The sequence below is a fragment of the Candoia aspera genome, chromosome 1 (assembly GCF_035149785.1).
Source record: "Candoia aspera isolate rCanAsp1 chromosome 1, rCanAsp1.hap2, whole genome shotgun sequence".
NCBI lineage: Eukaryota > Metazoa > Chordata > Lepidosauria > Squamata > Boidae > Candoia > Candoia aspera.
In genome coordinates, this window is record NC_086153.1 from 199254283 (window position 1) to 199276130 (window position 21848).

The window sequence follows — 21848 nt, forward strand, 5'->3', positions numbered from 1 at the left end:
TATTCCACTTACTGTAACCAAAAGGAGACCAGATGGAAAACAATGTTAGCTAATACCATGATAATATTCTAGCACTAAGGCATATGTTACTTCAAATCCCTGTAGCTGTGGTAAGTAATTCTGGAATGGGTGTGCAGGAAGAGGAGGGATTAAAAGAGTCTTCGGTTTTTAATTAGTTTCCTTTTCACGTAGATTTGTTTGCTTGCTAGCACTGAATGTGACTTTTCATTTGAAACTTTGGTACCAAATATATAATTAGTTGAAGCTGATCTTGTAGTTTTTCATTTCTTGATTTTTATTGTTGTTGCTGCTGTTCATACCACAGTATCTTGTATGTTACCACTGCAAAAGCTTGTCAGGAAAAATTCCATTAGAGCTGCTGTTAATTAAAATTAATGTATTCATTGCCTGCTGTTAAAGTCCCAGCCCATTTTGTGATGGACAGCTGTCAACTTATGATAGTTCATCATACTGCTTTTGGGAGCTAGATGCGAACACCCTTTCATTATCAGCATCTGCCAGATAGGAGTAACGTATTTCTCTATAGGGTTAAAAAAATAAAAATAGTGAACCAGAAGTGGAGCGCAGGGTAAAATGGGCTCTTAGTATGCCAACCAACCAATCAATAAGTAAGCCTTTTTTAACTCAATCAATAAGAAAGACTTTCTTCTACTTCCCAGTGACATAAAGATAGTATGACATTGGGAAGAGCAGGCTAAACAGAATTCAGGTTAAGAAAGAATTGAACGTAAATGTAATTTATCTCATAATTATTGTATGTCCAAAATATGCATTCAGCATTGTAGGATTTGTTAAAATGCTCTCTATGCATTAGAAGCATATGTTCATTTCCCATGTTCCAACTGATGACTGTTGCTTTGCTCATTGCCGTTCTCTGAGCAGTCAGCCACTGAGGAGCCCCATGCTGACCAGAAGGATATAGCTTTTGATAGGAAAAGGTAAACGATTTTTGTTAAGACAGACCCTTCTAATTGCTAAGGGTCTTATATTTTGTGATGGTCCCTTTGGCTGCTGTCTTTGTGGTGGTCCCTTTGGCTGCCTGGAGAGTCATGATTTAATTGAAGTTATGGGGAATTAACAGTTGGGTTTCTGAAATTCATTACAGGTTCCCTATGATTAATTCTGACTCTTCCAAAATATTCAGGTTGATAAAGAATAACATTATAAATATGATAGCAGTTACAGCTGCAGCTTTCAAAAAAAGAAGCTTAAATAGCTTGTGGTCATCATCTCTGTAGGATAGGCTAGATTTCATCCTCCATAATGTTGGATACAGTATTTTCTAATGCATGAAGAGAGTAAATAGACTTGAGTTTAATATAAAGAAAGATTTGTAACATGGCAGTCACCTAATAAGGGTTTAATATGTTTGCTCTGTCCTTAAAAGTAATTTATTAAGCACTCGCCATCTTTTATCTATTTTTTTATGTTTTATTGATTTTATTGTATTTTTTTATTGTTGTGAGCCACCCAGAGTGGTTGAGATTCAGGCAGCATATAAGTTTAATAAATTGTTATTGTTATTAATAATGATAATAATATGGTAGTATATTATTAATAGCAAAAATTCAATTAATTATCACACTAATTTATTAGTTTGGTAACCAGCTGATTGGCATAAGACAAGATGAACTCTCTAGAGCCAGACAAAAGATTTTGCCTTTTTTTTCCTCTGCCTTCTCTGTAGCATCAAATTCCTTGCTTGTATGTGTATGTCCACATGGTTTCTGACTAGTGGTCTGAATTTGAACTGTTTGAAGTCGACATCTCTGTTTCGAGCTTGAAACAGCTGTTTTGAGTTCAAAACAATTGTTTTGCTTTTTAAGTGGATTGTTTTGGGGCTCTTTGGAATGACTGAAACAGATGGTTTCAAACAGTTATTCTGAACTCAAAACACAGCTATTTGAATTCAAAATGGTTTGCATTCAGAACGTCTTGCACATTGCCAGTTCTGACCTGTCTTGTTCTCTTCTGACGTCTGGCTAGCTTCAGAGGTCTTTTTAAATTCAGTTTTGCTTCTTGGCATAGTGAAAAGGGCAAGATTTGCTTCACTCCAGCTTCAGGAGAGGCAGTAGTTACTTTCTGTTAGCAGAGCTTACCTCTGTGTAGGGCAAGGAATAAAATATGTTAAATATAAATAAATCTGCCAATAAGCAAATCTCTGCTAATGGAGGACCCTTGGCTAAGTCAGCAGCTCTGATTTGGATGAGAAAAGTGTGTAAGAACAGAGGAGTCAGAACATGTTGCTGAACAGATCTGGGCAGAAAAACAGTCTAAAAAAGTCATGCCATCATACTCCTAAGCTGAAAGAGCCATCTGGAATCAAACACAAAATGGCCAAATAGGTTGGCAAGAGAAGAAGCTGGACACTTGGACAACAGAAGGAAGCCCAGGAAATGCTACACAAACACTTCTAAGGAAACCAGGCCAGACTCTTTTCTATTGGACTTTGTAAGAAGCATTTATTTAGAAATGTTTTTATATAGAAGTGCACAAATGAAATACTTGGAAGGTTTGGGCACCTGTCCCATTCACAAAGTAGCTACAACTGTAGAAGTTCCTAAAAAGAATCAAATAGCCAGAAATGTAGTGGTAGTAAATGTATTAACCCTGTGCCTTTAACTAAGCACCATACAGATACAGGATAAAAACAGCAGTTAATACTATAACATACTACAGACATTTCTAAAATCATCTTATAGAATAAGGACCCTCTAAACTAAAAGGCCCATGACAGTCTACAGTACTGGGACTATTCAGAAAGAACTGAGGCAGCATTATAACCTATTTAATTCTAGCTGTTGTTTGAATAGATATAAGACTAGAGAGAGTCATGTTATGGTAGCATTAGAGGGAACATGTATGAAGGTACAGTAGCTGCAGAATCATTGTTAGAAACAAGAACAAACTTGGAGAAGTGAAGAAATCAAGACCATCTTCATATGTGTGAAATCACGGTGTTCAGATAAGGATTAAGACAACCGGCCAGCCCAGTTTTGCCATTGCATCTCCATTCATTTTCTTTGGGATCCACTGTATGGAAAGAACAACTAAATGAGCTTGCCCATCGGTGATTGACAGTAATGACTGTTCAGGGTCCTCCCCCCAGGAAGAACCAAGGCACATAGGGCAGGCTTCCTCTCCAGGCATCCCACCTGCCACTACTCCATAATGTGTAATCGGTTAGAAGGAGGCACTCACTCATATAGTGCTAATAGTGTGATGGAGAGCATGCAAATAATGGTTGGATCTTGCTATCCAGATGAGTTACTTCAGCACTAAAACAGGGCATTAAAAGTTGTTCCTGGGCGTGGAAGAAAAGGAAGGACTAGCATTGAGGCAGTTGCTGCTCTCATTCCTGTTTTTTAAATAGACAAGAGTCCTGGTATGTGAGCCCAGTTTCACCGAGCTTGCTTAAAATCAGTTTCAGTAAGAGGAACGTAGGTGTAAATAGGCTAAGGTTGAGGTCCTATAACATGTTCTGTTTATGAGCACACCAGACATAATTGAGTATTTAGAACTCAAGAAATCTGCACCAGGCAGAGAAGGGAGAGCTTGATGTGGGGGTATAAGAGGTGTACAAAGATCCTCTGTTTCCGTAATTCCCAGTATACTGCTGGGGCATAGAGACATGTAATCCGATAACCAAGAATAGGAAAGAAATTTGTATAATTTCATTCCATGAGCCATTCCAGAATTCTTGGTTCTCAGGTTCTCCATATGCAAGGTCAAGTGGGATTTACACCCTTACAGCAGGGTGGGGAGCACAGTGGCAATGATGATAATGATGGTGGTGGTGGTGGTGATGATTTCAATTTACAGCCTGCCATTTCTCAGCTATGCACTTAAGGCACAAATGAGCAGGCTGAAATGGTCATATTCTGGAAATATTCTGCAAAGACCCAGATCCCTTGAGAAGTCCATAATGCTGGGAAAGATGGAAGGAAAGAGAAGATGATGATCACCAGCAGCAAGGTGGATGGACTTGGATACAGTGGCGATTGGTGTAGCATTCAAAGACTTCAATGACAGATAATCCTGGAGAAGGTTTATCAAGAATTGACACCAACTTGATGGCACATAATTATAAAATGTCAATGTTAGACAAACCTGTTGAATTTTTAAACAATAATTTGGAATTTAATAATTCCTCATAAAACCATAGTGTTGGAAGGGACCTCAGAGGTCATCTTGTCCAGCCTCCTTCAGTTCTTCTTTTTAAGAAAACAAACAAGTTGCTTGAAATTGTAGATGTATTCATTTTCCTATTGATTATCATTTAACTCTCATTGCTCTACAGTATAGTCTTTCCCATACATTCTTATTTGCCTGCATTTAATTGAAAAACTACACATTTTGTCAAAGAGAAAGCGTAGCCGGTTCCTTTATTCCAAAATACAACTACGTAACCAGAAATAATAAAGCCAGGAAAAGAGAATTTTACAAAGACGAATAGTCAAACTACATCGCATTTTGCAGTCACTCCTAAGCTGATCTTCTTTTTCCAACTTCATGCATCCTTAAAAGCAGAGATGGTTTAGGAATGTACAGTTGAAAAAATTGGGGTCGGAGGAATTCATTAGTCCTTTTTTTATTTTGTTACTGGACATCTGAACCCAATGAAAGTGACTTCTGGGGAAGCAATGGTAGACTGCAGAGCCTATGACCACAGCAGAAAGAGGAACCAGTGAATGGGTCGGCTCCTCAGAGTTCCTCTCCAGAGCAAGGAGAGGACCAGGATCTCCCACAAGCATTCCATACAATGGTTCCCCACAAGGAGACTGCAGGACAGCCTTCTCTGGTGGGTTTTAGAGCTCTGGGAGCTGGGGAAGAGTCATCTCACCAAAGCTGCAGTTCAGCACCTTCAAAAGTTCACTGGGTTCGCATGCTTCCTTTCTTAATCACTTTAGGAAATTGCTTGTTAATGGCTTTTCGTATGTTAAGAACCTTCAGAAGGGCAAGTTTCATTACCATAGGTCATTACAAGGGTTTTATCCTTGACAAAAGTTTTGTTTTGGACTGACAAAAGTTTTGTTTTGTACAAACAAAAGTTTAAGGACTTAATTTTTTTTTTTAAAAATGGAATAAACAGCAAAAGGGTGACTAGAATGTTGATTTTGGAAAGTTATAAACGGATTAAGGGGCCAGATGGACTTGAAAAAGGGGGTTGAATTTATTTATCAAATTTTATTACCGCCAAGGATGGACTCTTGGCGGTTCACAATAAAAACAGTTAAAATTCAAACAAGTATAAATACAATAAATACAATAAGAGTAAAAATGAGATAAAATCTAGATGGCTGAGAGTTCTCTATCAGTCCGTGAGTATAATGGGCCTTTTTAAAATCATTCTATGGTGCTAGCCAACCCCAGGAGTGGCTAGTCCCCTTCCCATTCCAGGCCTGCTGGCAAAACCAGGTTTCTAATTTTTTATGGAAGCCGAGGAGCGAGGGGGGCTGTCTCACCTCTGGGGGAAGAATGTTCCAAAGGGCAGGCAATACTGCAGAGAAGGCACGCTTCCGGGACCCTGCCAGATGGTGGTCCGTAACATGCCCTCTCTGTATGACCAGGTGGGACAGGTCAATGTGACCAGGTGGGATGGGTTCCTCAGGTAAGATGTTCCCATGCCATGTAGGGCTTTAAAGGTAATAACCAACACCTTGAATTGGACCCAGAAGCAAACCGGAACCCAGTGCAGCTCATGCAGCAAAGGTATTACATGTGCAAACTTTGGAGCACCCAAGATTGCCCGCACAGCTGCGTTCTGGACCAGTTGAAGCTTGCAGATATTCTTCAAGGGGAGCCCCATGTAGAGCATGTTAACAGTAGTCTATATGGGAGATGACCAGGGCGTGAGTGACCATTCGAAGAGCCTCTTGGTCCAGGAAAGGGCGTAACTGACACACAACACGAAGTTGAGCAAAGGCCCTCCTGGCCACAACTGCCACCTGCTCTTTGAGCAGGAGTTGTGAGTCCAAGAGAACTCCCAAGTTACTCACCAGGTCTGTCTGGGGCAATGTAACCCCATCCAGAACTAAAGATGACAGTTTCCCAGAAGCTGAGGAGCTATCAACCCACAGCCGCTCCTTCTTACCAGGGTTCAGTCAAAGCCTGTTTTTCCCCATACAGGCCCACACAGCCCCCAGGCACCTGGAGAGAGTGGTCACGGCATCACTTACTTCACCTGGGATGGAGATGTATAATCGAGTATCATCAGCGTACTGATGATACCTCATCCTGTGGTGACGGATGATCTTACCCAGCAGTTTCATGTAGATGTTAAAAAGGAGCGGAGAGAGTACCGAGCCCTGCAGCACCCCACAAAGAAGGGGCCGAGGGCTGGATCTCTCACTCCCTATTAACAGTGGCCCCGGAGGAAGGAGAACCAGCGTAAACCCACGCCGCCCACCCCAAACTCCCTGAGCCAGTCCAAAAGGATACCATGGTCAATGGTATCGAAAGCCGCTGAGAGATCAAGAAGAGCCAGGATGGATGCACTGCCTCCATCCTGCTCCTGCCAGAGATCATCCATAAGTGCGACCAATGCAGTCTTGTCCCATATCCTGGCCTGAAACCTGACTGAAAGGGGTCCAGTTAATCCGTTTCATCCAGGATCCTCTGGAGCTGCAATGCCACCACTTTCTCAACCACCTTCCCCAAAACGGTGAGGTGGGAGACTGGATGAAAATTAATTGTAACAAATTAATTACAAGAATATTTTCTGTGGGTTGTTTAAAAATGTATTAAAAATATATATGAAGATTTTGAAACTAACTGTAAGAAACCTTCCTGTGGAAAGTCTTATTGATTAGGAAAAAAAAACATGATACTAGGGCACCACGATGAAGGTCGAGTAGAGGGAAAAAGAGAGAACAAAAGATTATAATGAAAGGAGAAGAGACCCATTAATACAGAATGGAACAATATTATTTAACTGTGGAAGAATTCAAGATATTTGGGAACAATGCACTCAGAAATTACTCTTAAGAATGTCTGCTATTATAAAAATGGATTCAAAAGAAGTTATGGAAGACAGGCAGAATTTATTGGTTAAAACAGAAACGGAGGCTGATTTGAATATGGATCTGAAAATGGATTTTAAAATGTCAGGTTACAAGAATGATATGGAAAATGATGTTACACTGGATTTACAAATGAAACTGGCTGATGTCTTAATAATAAAGGACAAAGGACATATAAATAAATCAGAAGAGTGACTTGGATTGTTTTCTTTGGATTTACAAAAGAGACCTGTGAAGACTTAAACTTGTGAGGGAGTTTCTGAGAGGAGACAAAAAGAAAATAATAAGAAATCAACTTGTGGGACACTGTTTGAAGGGATTAAAGATCAAGATTCTTAAAAGTAAATGGAAGGAATACAAAGTGGGCTTATTTGATTAAGGTTAAAATATATATGTTATTATTTCTGGTAACTCTTAATGGACTTTTGCTGATTAGGACTGAATGACGAAGCTTTACAATTAGTTTATTGATAAGAGATGAGATATGGGAAAAAGATCTTTTGTTGAAATATTGAAGAAGGTGGTAAGTTACTGAAGTAGTTTGTACTTGTCTTATTGGAGGGGGAAGTCATTTTTTGATATACCTTTTTACTTTATTTTTTTTTCCCTTTGCATTTTTTTTAGCTTTCATATTCTTCTTAGATTGTATTGATTTTTTATCTTTGTATTTCTAAACTTCAATAAAAATTATTATTTAAAAAAATGAACCCAATGAAAGTGTCAGTTGAAGACCTCTCACTAGCAAGATAAAATAATTTTCAACCTAACTTGTATGCTAAAATCACGTTTCTTGCTAAATTATCTTTCTCTTAAAAAGTGTGTGTGTTACTGGAAATTAGGGTTAATTAAGTGTTAGTCAGGGAGCTGGCTGAAAACTTACTTCAAAGTATCTAGCCCAAGTAATGCAATCTGAATGTAACTCAGTCCAATCCCTGTCTTTATATTCTACAAAACAGCAAACCAATCTTCCTAAAAATTGATAAAGTAAATAATTACTGGAACTAATAGATAATGGAGAAATTGCAAACAACAAAAGAATTGTTTAGGACAATTTTAGCATTGCTCACTGTGGAAACATAGTAAAGAAATAATTCCCTATAAAACATTTCCTATGATTGGGAATAACATTCCATTCAAAGCATTCCATTTCAAACTACATGAAATGCAAATTACTGTATTGTTAATGCAAAATGGCAGCTGGAATGGTGGGGATGCTCAGACATCCCAGAATCTTCAAGCTCATGGCTTACATAATTCATGTTACATTTTGGGGGAGAGTTTATATAGTCTATGGGATGTTGTTTGCTGAAAATCTGTGAAGCGGGAAAAATATTAGCAGAAAGTATTGACAACCAAGTTTATAGTAGTGCTTCTACAGAGTCATTAAGTGTATTACAAGGAAAGGGAGGAACAGCTGTGTTTTAGTCAAAATAGTTCTGTTCAGTCAGCCATTCTATGATAAAATCTGAAGAAAAATGGAGCCACTAAAAGCCCACGTAAAAGTCAACAGGAAGAAAGCTAATTGCATCTCCTGGGGGAAAGAAATTCCATATATATATAGTTTCACTGCCAAAAAGGACCTTTTTTTGTATCTGCCAACTTCCACCCATGTTTGTAGCTGATCTTTGTAGCTGATATATTCCTTTTACCATGAACTTTACAGTTCAAATTACATTTTTAGACTATTTTCAGGTATTAAAATATCATTCTATCTCTTCCCATATAGAAGTACTTAAAAATTAAAACAATATCAAGATTCAGCCTTGCAGAGTTAAAGCAACCTTCCCCTACTCTCTAGATATTTTATATTAGAATTTCCTGGAATTCCTAACCATTTGCCTTATTGACTAAGGTGGATAGAAACTTCAGTTCGTAGTAAACATGCCACAGTATTACAACCCCTGCTGTTTTAAACATGATTTAAAGGGTAAAAAAGGGTGTGAATAGATGGCAGGGGGTAGACAGAGATAGACGGACACAGAATGCATTCTGTATTTTCACTCAAACCCTGTAGGTGTCCGTGTAATTTATCTTAGAGTATCCTTTTCAGCAGGAATCCTGGCTACTAGAACAGTGTGTGGGTGGGAAGTAGTTGAATACAGCTGGATCCCTCTGAGGCTGATTAGGCTGTTAGAGAACGCAAACAGACTTGCGATACACAGAACTTGCTTATACAATAGCAGGCTCACTGTTAATTCTGCGAGGTTCTGTTGGGTAATGAAAATATGAAATACATGCCAAAACAGGCATTATGTGTCAGAGAAGTGCTTCATAATGTCATCATTTTAATTTCAGGTATATAATCCAAGAGAACACCTATGTAAATAGTACTGAGTGCACATCTATATCTTACTGACATTTTTTTTTTCAAAAGAAATAATTTACTGTAAAGTGTGGGGTGGGAGGAGTTTATTAAGAGGGATGTAAGAGAGGAAGATACCGTTGGATGGGTGGTGTAGTGTTACTGAGAGTCAAGAAAAAGGAAGAATCTGCTGCCAGGATGAGTGTACTTGTTCTGCTCTTCCCTCTTTACCCTCCGTGTGTAGACCGTGAATGTCTGAGTATTTGAAGCTACAGAGCATCCTCTATCCATTAAGGTTCTCCATACAAATGAGGACAATGAAAAAACAGATTTCTTAACTGGTGCAGAATCTCCATAGATAGGGAGGCTCTATACTGCAAAAGTCTATCCTCTCTACTTGGAGGGGAATGAGAGGACATGCTGACTAAGCAGGACTAGAAGTTGTAAACATACTTACTTTGGACTAAGAGCCACTGAATTCACTGGGACTTAATGCAGCTTGATTGAAATGGCTCTCTGTCCTCTCCTTTTTGCAAGAAGAAGAAAACAAAAACAGTGCACCCCAAGAATCTGTTGCCAGTTTCTACCCCAGCTTATGTGGACTGGGTTGAACTAAACAGACCCAGTTGCAGCCTTGGAGTGTCCTATGAATACATACATATCAATAGATGCTGTTGAATACAGTGGGACTTACTGTAGAGTAAATATTACAGGCTTATGTTTGCTGAGCCCAGATTCCACGAATAGCCTCTTTTTCTCTGCTTGAGTGTCTGTGCACATATGCCTGTAGTTTTGATACAAAGGTTCATGTCTGTATATGAACATAGAAGAATTCAGGCCCTATCTTAAAATGAATGGGAAAAATTTTAAAGTGAACGTGCTAGAGCATTTCTTTGTACCAGTGAATAAACCCTACATTGGTATATTTTTAAGCCTACCTATATTGCTGTATACTGTACAGTATACAGAAAGGGAAAAATCAGTAGTTCAAAATATACTGAGTTGAAATAAGCATTCTCCTTCCTCTATATTCCTCTTATTGACTTTTGGCTGGATGTAAAGAAGAGTCCTATTAATTCAGTAGTCTGCACACATTTATGTACACTAGGTTGCTGATCTAGTTAATTAAGCTAAGTAAGATGGCAGTAAGACCTTTTCAAATGGAAGAATCTTTCACAATATATATCATTTTGCAATCCCAGAGAGTAGTACATCAAATTAATCCTAAGGGATTTTGTTTAGCTCCTGCAGAACCTTTGTTGTGCAAGTTTGCCGATGGAGGACAAAAAAAGAGACAGAATCAGAACAAATATATACAAAATGGAAGAGCATGGCACAGAGAAGGCGAGGTGAGACTTGTAAGTTCTCATTTCAACCTTTTAATGTTTATGTTTGTGTGGATTAAGAAAGTAATATAAAAATGCATTGCTTTGTCATTCCTCTGTATTGTGCAATAGGGTTCTACAATTCTGTGCTAATTGTCTTGATAATGTTTACACTGAAATTAAAATCATAAATACATGATCTCTTTTTAGGAACGTGCCCTTTATTTTGCTTTACCTTTGTTTAAAATTATCTGCTGCTTTGTGACTAAGAGTCGAATCAATAAGAACAATAAACAAAATGCAATAGAATCAAAATTGCGCATCAGCAAAGGGAGGAAATGGCAATAAAATAGCTTTAATCGAATCAAACTGTAACCTGATCACAACACTGAACCAGAATAGCCTCCAAGTCATGTCAGAAAAGCAAGGCGTATTGACACACTCCTCCAGAGTTTCATCAAATGTTGGAAGGTTCTTAGCATGTCGGTGAGGGAAGGAGCTGCAGCTACAATTATTGCTGTTCTTGAAAGTGCCCTTTTTCCTAGCATACGTGTGTAGTGCATGTTGTGTGGTTTAGCAGCTCAGCTGTATTCTGGCACGTGGTTATATGAGCACATCTCTATCATGAGTCAGCATATCCTGAACAGTTCAATAAATAACAATCGTGTCTATAGTGGCTGAGATTTGTATGGGCTTTCAAAGCATGCTGGTGAAAGGGTCAGTGCAGTGCAAGGGTGCGTTCCAAATACTCCTATTGGGGACATACTATTGAGTGCCAAAGCTGAGTTAATGTGCAAATACTGTATATTTTGATTGGGACTCTGTATCAGTGAATAAATATGGTAACTCCTAAATACTTTACTTCGTGTATCAATTATAGTAAAAACTATTTCTTGACATACTATGCTATGTTGTGATTGTATCAATTTTTATTAGTTCGGATAGATGGGCTGGTGTTAATGTTTTGATTGGGTTAGTAACCACTATCTTTATTGACGATTAATTGCTCCTTTTCCTAAAGGCTGGGATGACACTTACTTACGATCCAGCTACAGCTGCGTTACAAAATGGGTATGTAGATTAAGCACTTAATAAACGCACTTGATTATCTTCTATCTTTTAAAAAGTTAATAATAAAGATATATGTATTTTCTAGATTTTACCCCTCACCATACAGTATTGCAACAAACAGAATGATCACTCAAACATCTATCACGCCATATATAGCTTCTCCAGTTTCTACATACCAGGTGTGTATTTCAAGTTTGTTTATTTTATTTATTTTATTTACTTTATTTTCTATCCTGCCTTTATTATTTTTTTATAAGTAACTCAAGGCGGCAAACATACCTAATACTCCTTCCTCCTCCTCTTTTCTCTGCAACAACCACCCTGTGAGGTGAGTTGGGCTGAGGGAGAATGACTGGCCCAAGGTCACCCAGCTGGCTTTCATGCCTAAGGCGGGGCTAGAACTCACAGACTCCTGGTTTCTAGCCTGGTGCCTTAACCACTAGACCAGACTGGTTTAGCAGGATAAACAATAGAATTATGTTTTCTTTGTAAGCGTCTTATCTGTATTACACATGTTGAAAAGATTTACCAAATCTGGGCATATCTAGATGAGTAGCCCATAGTTCTCAAATACCCCAGCCTTCAAAGCCATTGATAAGAGTTCTAAAAGTTCAAGGTTATCCATCTGGAAGGCAAACAGAGTTGGGGAAAGCTAATTTGGAACACCAAAGATAGTGAAGTGCCACATTGAACAGCTTTAGTGTAAATTCCGCACAAATTTCCAAGTAAACTGCTTCTTGGTTTCTGGTTGTACAGAAATGGATGTGTGCAGCATGGTGGCTTTAAAGCTTCTGTCACTTAAATGTATTGCTAAAATAGACGTAATGCACTGCATTTCAGGGAACCTTGAAAACCTCAGGTTCTTTATTAGATTTCCCCACAGAGAACAGGCCTACCCCCAAAAAGCTTCCTTACTTAACTAGGGAGGAAAGAATCTCCCTAAAATTGTGTGTGCTGTTGGAGTTATGTTAGTGTGTGCTATAGGAATAATCCCTGGAGTGTTTACAGACTACTTCGTAAGACTTCAGGTAGATCTCCTGTTCACTTCTTTTCCATTTAGTGCAGGTTCCCACAAAACACTGGGGGATAAATCCAATGAACCATTATGATAACTCAAGGCTGAAGAAGAGGGTGAGCAAGCTCACTTTTTTTTTAACCCCACATCTCTCATGAGAGGGGTGTGGAAGACCAGACTCCAGAGACCGCTAGCTTCCCTGGCTTAGAGAGGGAAGGAGAGAAGAAAACAAAAACTGTGTTACAGAGAACTGCTCAACAAATGCCTTTTCCTCCTGCCATTAGGGAGTGAAATTGGGTTGGTCAAGGGCAAAGGAACTCTGTTCAGCCAGTGTGGGATCCCTGCCTAATCCCATGGCTCTGCTTAGGGTTGGGCTTGACGAATGCCCAGGATGCTTGGAAGAAAGGCTCTGCCAGACAGGAAGGCCTGGGAAGTCAAGCCCCATTCTACTGAAGGGGGTGAATAGCTTTTGCAGACTTTACTGGCTGCTACTTCTGAGTCCTCCTCCAGATGAAGGTTTTGAGCAAGTGGTGTGGATAAATGGCTGTTTCTCCCTGACTCGAAGCAAGTGTGGGTGTATACAGAGAACAAAGGGGTGTGTGCAAGGTCGCTTCCCTTCACAGGCTATCCTGCATATGCATAATTTGTTCATAAAGGCAAGTGTAATTTGTACCCATGCTTATCCAAAGAGGATATGGACCTGTGGATCTTGCCATTCTGAATCTTTCAGAATGCTGTCTTACAGGTCACTATTTGAAAAAGAAAGTGGATGTATCAACCCCTAGCAGCTATTACAGAATAAAGAGATTCCAAGGCAGCAAATTTATTTTAGGCAGAAACTTTTTAGATTTTTTTTTCTCAAATTGTCCAGATGATCCTTAGCAGAGCTGAGGTATACTTTCCTCCAGTTCCATCGCATGTCTGATTTGCTCTATTGACTATTCCTTTCACCCAGAGTACTCATCCCAAATAAAAGCAAAATAACTCTCAGTCTCATTTAACAAGGAACTTTTAAAGTTAACTGCAACGCTAAGGCTCAACAAACAACCTCCTCTACTATAAAACCCAGTCGGTCTGAGAAAAAGGAAACAGATGTTACCGCTTAGCCAAATCCCTCCCTCTGCTTGGTGTCTGTGAAAACTCTACCAAGAAGGTCACATCCTGTCCTCTGACAGTGTCAGATCAGGATTGCTGGTGTTCATCTTACTGCTTATACTTAAGCAAAAACGGAGGAACCGTTTACTGCTGAATCATTTATCATCTGTTTATAGCGTTTGAAGGTACTGCACAAATACATTTTTAGTGGAGGGGATAATGATGTCTTCTAGATGGTGGATAGTGTGAATTAACTCAACATAGGACAACATGAATTAACTTGAATTAACTTTCATGTTGTCCTATGTTGGAACTGGAAGTTCCACCTCTTGCAGCCAGCATATAAATCAACTCAAGCCCAGTTCCCAGCCTTGAGGCCTCAGAGGGTGGTCAAGTGCAGTGCTGACTGAGGATGACAGTTGTTGTCCAACAATATTTATGAACTTAAAATTGTCAGAGGCTAATTGAAGATACAGTGAAACTTGTATAAGCTATTCATCATTAAAACAATTTTATTGTTAAAATGTTCTTTATTTTCCAGGTGCAGAGTCCCTCCTGGATGCAGCCCCAACCATATATAATGCAGCATCCTGTAAGCATGCACGGTTTCTCTTACAGTACTCTGAACCTCCTCCTGGAACGGAGATGGGGAGGAAATGATTTCGTTCCCATTTTTATTGGTTTACTTTCTACAGCAGGCACACCCTACAGCACACACTAAACAACCGCCCAAAGTTGCTGGGAGTTGGGCATCATATTTATTATTATTGTTGTTGTTGTTGTTGTTTACTTAATATAACATTATAGAATCCATCACTATTGATAAAAACCAAATAATCTCATTTTATCCTGAAGCCCCCTAATCTAAACAAATAAGTGGCTATTGGATCAATTCCAGCCACCTCCACTGAAACAAAATAATAGGTGGAAAGCTATAAAACTGGGATGAAAACTATGGGTCATGTATAGTTCCTGGAAGACACTAGGATGGTTTATCATGGATCCTTCACACATCTGAAGGGCACTCGTTTGGGATAGCTATAGATACATACACAAACAGACACCTGTGTGGGTCTCCATGTCTCTTTAGATACACAGTTCCTGATGGAGCATTCTAGATCTGTCACTTCTGAAGCTTAGGAGTTAACTTAGGAAATGCGTTGTGCTCACTTCTCACGCTGAATTTAATTTAGAGAAACTTGCAGTCTGAATTTGGGATTGGGCAATATTTGTGGAGCCATAAATGGAGCCCACTGTAAATACTTCACTAGCTTTACTGCTGAAATTATTTAACAGGAAAGGAGGAAAGGAAAAGGAAAGGCAGACTCAGAGCTTATGTGAGATCTTATGAGCACTGTCATAAAGCAGAAAAAGCCCTTGAGCCTTTGTAAGGATTACATTCAAACACTTGCAGAGGTTTAACCTTTGGTGTGAGTAGCAAGCTGCTCGTGCAGGGTGGTGGATTAGAACTGTGGATTAGACCAAAGTTCCGTCATTATGTACAAGGTGGGCGGCAAAGAAATTTGACAAACATCCAGCGTCCTCTTTCCCACATGCTGCAGAGAGTTAGACTCAGTGGCCTAGATGGCCTCTTCCAACTAGCCAGATGCTTCCAGGAACATTTTCCTCCTGGAGAGCTTCTCCAGTGAATGGAGCCAGTGACCATAACATCCATTTTCTTTTTTGTTTGAGAAGGGGGAAAAACTTGTATGAAAAACAAAAGGTTGTGCAGAAGGTTGTATTTCCAACTATTGCAGTAACAGCATTAATGTAAGAAAAAATGGTCCTTTATAGGGGTTAGAAAACATTCAGGAAGTGCCTTGAAGATGACATTTTCCCTGTGCTTGAGGGAATGGAAGATTCCTGCTCCTATAGCATTCAGTCCCACATCCTTATTTGTGCCTTAAACTGAGATAATCTCTCAGCGAACAGTAATTTCGTCATGACATGAATCTCATAATGTTCATCTTCCGGCATGTGTTTTCTCAACTAGTCATTTCAAAAACCAGTGTGCTGTTTTAATACAGGTCCATAAATGGATCTTATTGAAACAGTCTTGACCCGAAATCTTTTGTTTTCTATAAAAATGTCTTTTGCGTGCAACTTTGCTAGAAAAGAAAGAAAAATCCCCATGAGGAAGTGTTTGAAACCTGTCCCTTTCACTCTGGCAGGGGGCTGTATTAACTCCTTCCATGGAGCACACCATGTCTTTGCAGCCAGCATCGATGTTAAGTCCACTGACCCAGCAGATGAGTCACCTTTCACTGGGCAGCACTGGAACAGTATGTAGCCATTCCAATGAGCTCTGTTAACAAGAACTGCAAAAGTTTTGCGTTTTCTGTTTTGCGTTTTCACTGCCTAGTAGTAGCGCACCCATTAGAAACCCTGTCCATTCTCCTTAAAATTTGTGAAGTAATTTTTTGAAGAGAGCAGCCTGAACATTAGCAGATTTGAAGGGTGAATGTAGCTGCTTGTCTTCCCCCATCTCTCCAAAATGCATGATCTTACAGCAGCACCATTGATAGCAGTACATTGTGAATGAGTTCTTGAATCTACTATGATTTATTCATCACTAATCTGCCAACAAGAACTGGCATTGCTAGATGAGACACCTTACAAAGAAGAAGAAAACCCCGTCACCAGTGTCTTTGTTAACACTATTTTGGGAACCCTTCCAAACAAGTCATAGTGCACTAAGTCCAGTTTTTATCATAAGTAAGGCGCTAACATGCTTGAATGTGCTCCACTGAGCTGAATATATTACCTATCTTTTTTGTAGTACATGCCTGCCACAACAGCTATGCAAGGAGCCTATATTCCCCAGTACACACATGTTCCAACAGCAGCTGTTCCAGTTGAGGTGAGAAAATCTTTGCTAGTCAAAATGTATTAACACTATTGCTGTGAGGATGGCCTAATGAATGAATGAGAATCCTACATATGCCTTCTTAAGCATTGGGTTGGTAGCGTGGAATAAAAACCACTATGGCAAGAGTGTATATGTGTGCTTGCATGCGCAGTCTTTGTGGAGAAGCAATGATGGAATTTGTAAGAAAAATGGCAAATTGCAGAAATACTTCACTACATGTGTCACAAATACTAGAAACTGTCTTGACATTTTCTTGTAAAATATGCCCCACAGCACAATTTGGAGAAATAATTAGAAACACCTTTCTTACTATAGCTATTTTTTGTATTTTTACAGGAGGCTAGTGGTCAGCAGCAAGTTACAGTAGAAACATCCAGTGATCATTCTCCATATACTTATCAGCAAAACAAGTAATTGTGAGGTAAAGTTGTTACCATATTTCTTTAGAAATAAATTGTAAAAAAGACTTTCTCATCCCAAAATAGGAAGAAATACAGACTCTGCTAATAGTTTTATGAAGCCAGTGTGAAATAATGCTGAATTTGGTACACTGTTTTCTCAGTGTCTACAATATATTAACAAAAGTTGTCTTCTACGAGCATGAACTTGTCAAGGAAGCTTTACTTCGGTTGGTTGTAGAAAAATACATTTGTTGCACCAAATTCTCATCAGCTTGCTTAGGATACTGACCTCTAGAGTATCTATAATAGAGACCCATTCTCCTAGCGCCATATTGTCATATTTGGATTTGAGCCTGGATTTTTTACTTGCCTTCCAATTAACATTTTGGGGAAATACATAGTCTAAGTATCAGTGATCTATGTTTTAATTTCATAAGATGTCTTACTCTCTGCCTGAAAGTGGCAGAAATATTTTTATGCATAATTGGGAAAGAGAAGCTCAGTGCTTCCATTTCATCCATATAAAAATATAAAACATTGACATTAGATCTCACATCTTCTTAGAAATTTTAAGATCAAATGTAAGTTACATGCATGCAAACATCAACTAAACCGTGGCTTGTTTCACCAATTTGGGGATTCTTTTTTAAGCTATCCTTTTCTCTGTGAATGTGTTAAAGGCCTGGAAATGACTCAGAAAGACATGGAAAATAAGCCAGGAAACCGCCCCAGAAGCGTTTCCTTTTTTTGGCATATCATGTCACTCCACAGGTACACTTAGTAAACCAGTAATAAATCCTTGATTAAACTGATATACTTCCCTCAAATAAACAATAGTGTATTCACTGTCCTTCATTCATACGTATGTTTGTGCAAGATATGAACCAAGCTGCACACACTGGATTTTCTCCTCCTAAGTTTACAACCTCAGTAAAATCCTACAACAGGCTAGATGTTAATAAGATATTTGGGAATTAAAAGTATTTTTATTCTTTTTTCTTCAGATATGTGGTGGTGACCTTGCCTAGAGAAGGATGCAAAGGCTGAAACAATCATGGATTTTACTGATCAATTGTGCTTTAGAAATTATTGACAGTTTTGCACAGGTTCTTGAAAACGTTATTTATAATGAAATCAACTGAAACTATTTTTGCTATAAGTTCTATAAGGTGCATAAAGAAAAAGAAAAAAAAAGATCTTAAAATTCATCCTAGTAGCTGTTCCCCCTCCCACCCTCAAACAGGTTTATTTTAGTAAGAAATTTTTTATCAAGTGTTAAGGACGCAAAAAAAGGAAAAAAAAAACCCTTAAAAATAATTCCGGTCATGCACAGATCAAAATGGAGACACATCCATGTGCGTGACAGAATCTGTCTCTTGGTTTTGTTTTGTTTTTGGTTTGTTTTGTTTTAACTTTTTAAAAAATGTATAATTTTTTTAAGTTTAATTAGTAAAACATCCACGCTGATGTTCTGTGCTTGCTGTGTGAGTCGCGCTCTAGTGCAGTGTTGCAATTGTAGAGTCTGTTTTCATAGCTTTCTGTTTCTTTTTCCTTTAAGAGTAGTCTGAAGTGTCTCATCTTTTTTCTATCAATTCCAATTTGCCTTAACTCTTTTAATGCTGTAGCTGTTTCAGTACGTAGTCCAAACTAATGGTGTAGAATGCTTTTGACCAAAGCTGGTCTATTATGCCTTGTAAAACAGCAGGATAGGGCTTTTAAGAGGTAGTCGATAAAAATTGCTGAAAAATCTGGCTTTTTAAAAATGTGTAGTAAGTGTTTTTAATGATTTTTTTTCCTCACATAATAATGTAAGGTTGTGAAATGCAAGATTGGGGAATAGGGAAATGTTTTGTGTGAAACACATTTTTCTGACTGGGGAAATTTTAATAGAATAAATTCTTTGTAAGGCCTTATGCCACTTAGTTTTCCTCTGCTAGTTAGGAACTCTGCTGTATGATGCAATGTTAAAAAAAAAATCTTTTTGCCTTTTTTTCCAGAAGCTAATTATGTTTTAGTTGTAGGGTGGGGGAGTTTTTGGGTGGGGAATCTGCCGAATGTTTCTGTCCTTTCTAGTAATGATAATGCTTAAGAACAATGCTGTACTGAGACCTAGCAAATAGAAGCATTTGCTTTTACAGCAAAGGCAAAAGCTAAAAGACTTTTTTCGAAATATAAGCTGAGATTTAAGTAGAAAATGTATGAGATTGGGTACTTGCTCTCTATATTAGGTAAATAAAGACTTGGCACTTTTTAAAGGTAACTTTACCAAAGAACAAAGAGCAGTAACCAATAATTTTGAATTGTCTCAGCAGTTACATCTTCTGTACTCTTATTTTTTATTATTTTTTTTTTCTTTTTGCCGGACCAGTTTGCGGTTAGAAGAATGTGCCTTTTTTTGTACATTTGCATTTAGGTTTTATAATTTTTAATTGATGTATGGACACAAACAAACAAACAAAAAGCATGAAGGAAGACTTGGATCCAAGCAGTGCCACGCTTTACATCATCACTACAAGTGTTCAGTGTAAAGAAAAGAAGAAAAAAAAACAATTTTGAAACTATGAAATTCCTGATTTCACAAATACACTGTTATTTGTACTTTTTAATGTATTAGATAAAACTCACTGCTCTTAAAAGCTCGTTTTTATTATGATCGCATGTGTAAATTAAGTTGTCTTCCAAAACTGTGTACTTGTCTGGTCAACTGTGTATGATCAGTTATCTACCTCAAGGCTTATTTCCTTTTCTAATGGGACAGGTTGCAGGCCCTCCCTGTTACCACAGACCAAATCACCCTAGCTCAGGAGCTAGGCCTAAGCAATTCTTTCTTTTCACTTTTTTTTTTCCTTTTTAGTTTTTAAATTTTATGTGAGTATTCAAGTACAGATGTCAGTGACATTTCATAGTTTCAAAAGTCAATGCTGCTCTGAGAAGTGTAGATTCTAATAAATTACATAGTCATAAGAAATATGTTTTGTTTTTGTTTTCTATTTTTTTATTTTTTAAAGAAAAAAAAGTTGTGGTATTATTGGTTCTATGCTCCCTTGAATTGACTGCTTTGTCAGAGTTCAGATTCCTTGCAACTTGTTCCCTGGAGCTGGTATGTTTCCAAAACAGAGGAAGAGGAGTTATTTGCTACTTGATCTTTTCTTTCAATTAGCTAAATGTTGGGTTAGAGCAGTGTTTCTCAAACCTGGCAACTTTAAGAACTGTGGACTTCAACTCCCAGAATTCTCCAGCCAACCATAGCTGGGGAATTCTGGAGTTGAAGTCCACACATCTTAAAGTTGCCAGGTTTGAAAACACTGGGTTATAGGGAGGGAATAGGTGCTGTTGGAAAGTCTGAACTAAGTGCCATACTCATTATCTGCGTAAGATTTGCAAAATGTATCCTCTGTACATAAAAAAAAAATAATCAGTTAAACATCACATAGTAGACAGCCATTAAATTATAAAAAAAATAATTTATGAAGAAAGACCTTTTGTACAGATTGAAAAAAAAAGATTTTCATAGAGATATCTATATGATCAAGAGAGTTAATTTTTTATTTTTGTTTTACTAGTGCCACAAACTTGCCAGTGGTAACTTATTTGTCCGGTTCAAGATAACTCTGTCATTTTGTTTCCTAGGACTTGTTGTTAAATGCCAAAAGACATTTTTGAACTGTAAATTTGATTAGATTGTTAGCTTTTTTCTGTTTTATTTCTTTTGAAAATTTTTGAATAAAAAACATCAAAACAAAACCAGACTTCCTCCTGCTTTTTATTTTTTTTAAAGGAGTACAGGATTTGGGTAGCTCATACATGAACTTCATAACATTCCCAAAGGTATAAACAATATATTGCTCATTATTTGAGTATGCTTTACTGATAGTAATATTTATATAACGTATCAAAATAATGTTTTCAAGAAAAAATTAAATACAACTGAGGGAAATAATATGCTGGCATAAATGAAAAAGCAATACTTAGTTTTGGCATTTCCAGTCATTCCTCAACTGCCAGTATCCCAAACTGGAGAACTTATTACTGCATCTATATACTGCCTTTCCTCTGGAAACTCAAAACAATGTTCAAAGCTCTTATCTTCCAGAGAATCAAAACTAAGATACAGCAGCTTGCCTTCAAGACATCCAGTAAGCTTTCATGGAGGAGGAATATGGAATATGGGTCTCCCTCATCCTCTCCAACTCTTGAACAACTACACCATAGTTAAAAATGTTTGCTTGCTTTTCCCCAGAAATTTTATTTCTGGGGAAAATATTATCCCTTGCAATCTAATGCTACTCTTTGCCAGTTAAAGTCCAGCTAGTAGCATGTTGGAGGTTCCTACCCCTCCACTCAACACTAAACATTACTGACAAAGTTACAGGTACCAAGTAGAAGCTACGCTGACATAACAAGTGTCATAATACAGTCATTCAAAAGATCCCAAATGATTCAGTGTGTATTTGCATCCTGATGTGACTGATGCAAATTTATATAATTTGTGATGGTTGAGATGATGGATGTGACATCAGTTGCCTCCCTCCTCCCTGCAGACCATTATGAATGGAGTTCTGAGAGCAGCCATGCTCCCCCTCCCCTCTTTTTTTCTGACCAATTTATCTGATGAAGAATTTACAATAAAAGTATTGCTTCTGCAGATTCTAAACAGGGCAGTCTCTGAAAGTTTCCTCTTTGCCAGAATAACATGGTTTTCTTTCTAATTTAAATATGTAGGCCAA

At 38.2% G+C, this 21848-nt stretch overlaps 1 protein-coding gene across 4 annotated transcripts in view; it reads left to right on the forward strand.

Moving 5' to 3' along the window:
• RBMS1 (RNA binding motif single stranded interacting protein 1) overlaps positions 1 to 20865 on the forward strand; it is a 168183-nt gene extending 147318 nt beyond the window's left edge. For 2 of the 4 annotated variants that reach the window (XM_063318310.1, XM_063318308.1), the window contains exons 7-14: positions 10588 to 10694; positions 11692 to 11741; positions 11827 to 11920; positions 14393 to 14443; positions 16023 to 16133; positions 16631 to 16711; positions 17057 to 17141; positions 18126 to 20865. In XM_063318310.1, coding sequence (XP_063174380.1) covers positions 10588 to 10694; positions 11692 to 11741; positions 11827 to 11920; positions 14393 to 14443; positions 16023 to 16133; positions 16631 to 16711; positions 17057 to 17134 — 572 coding nt within the window. In that variant the 3' untranslated portion in view covers positions 17135 to 17141; positions 18126 to 20865. Of the gene's footprint in view, positions 1 to 10587; positions 10704 to 11691; positions 11742 to 11826; positions 11921 to 14392; positions 14444 to 16022; positions 16134 to 16630; positions 16712 to 17056; positions 17142 to 18125 lie in introns of all 4 variants that reach the window. The other 2 variants (XM_063318309.1, XM_063318307.1) reach the window with 1 other exon arrangement.
• The last annotated feature ends 983 nt before the right edge of the window (positions 20866 to 21848 follow it).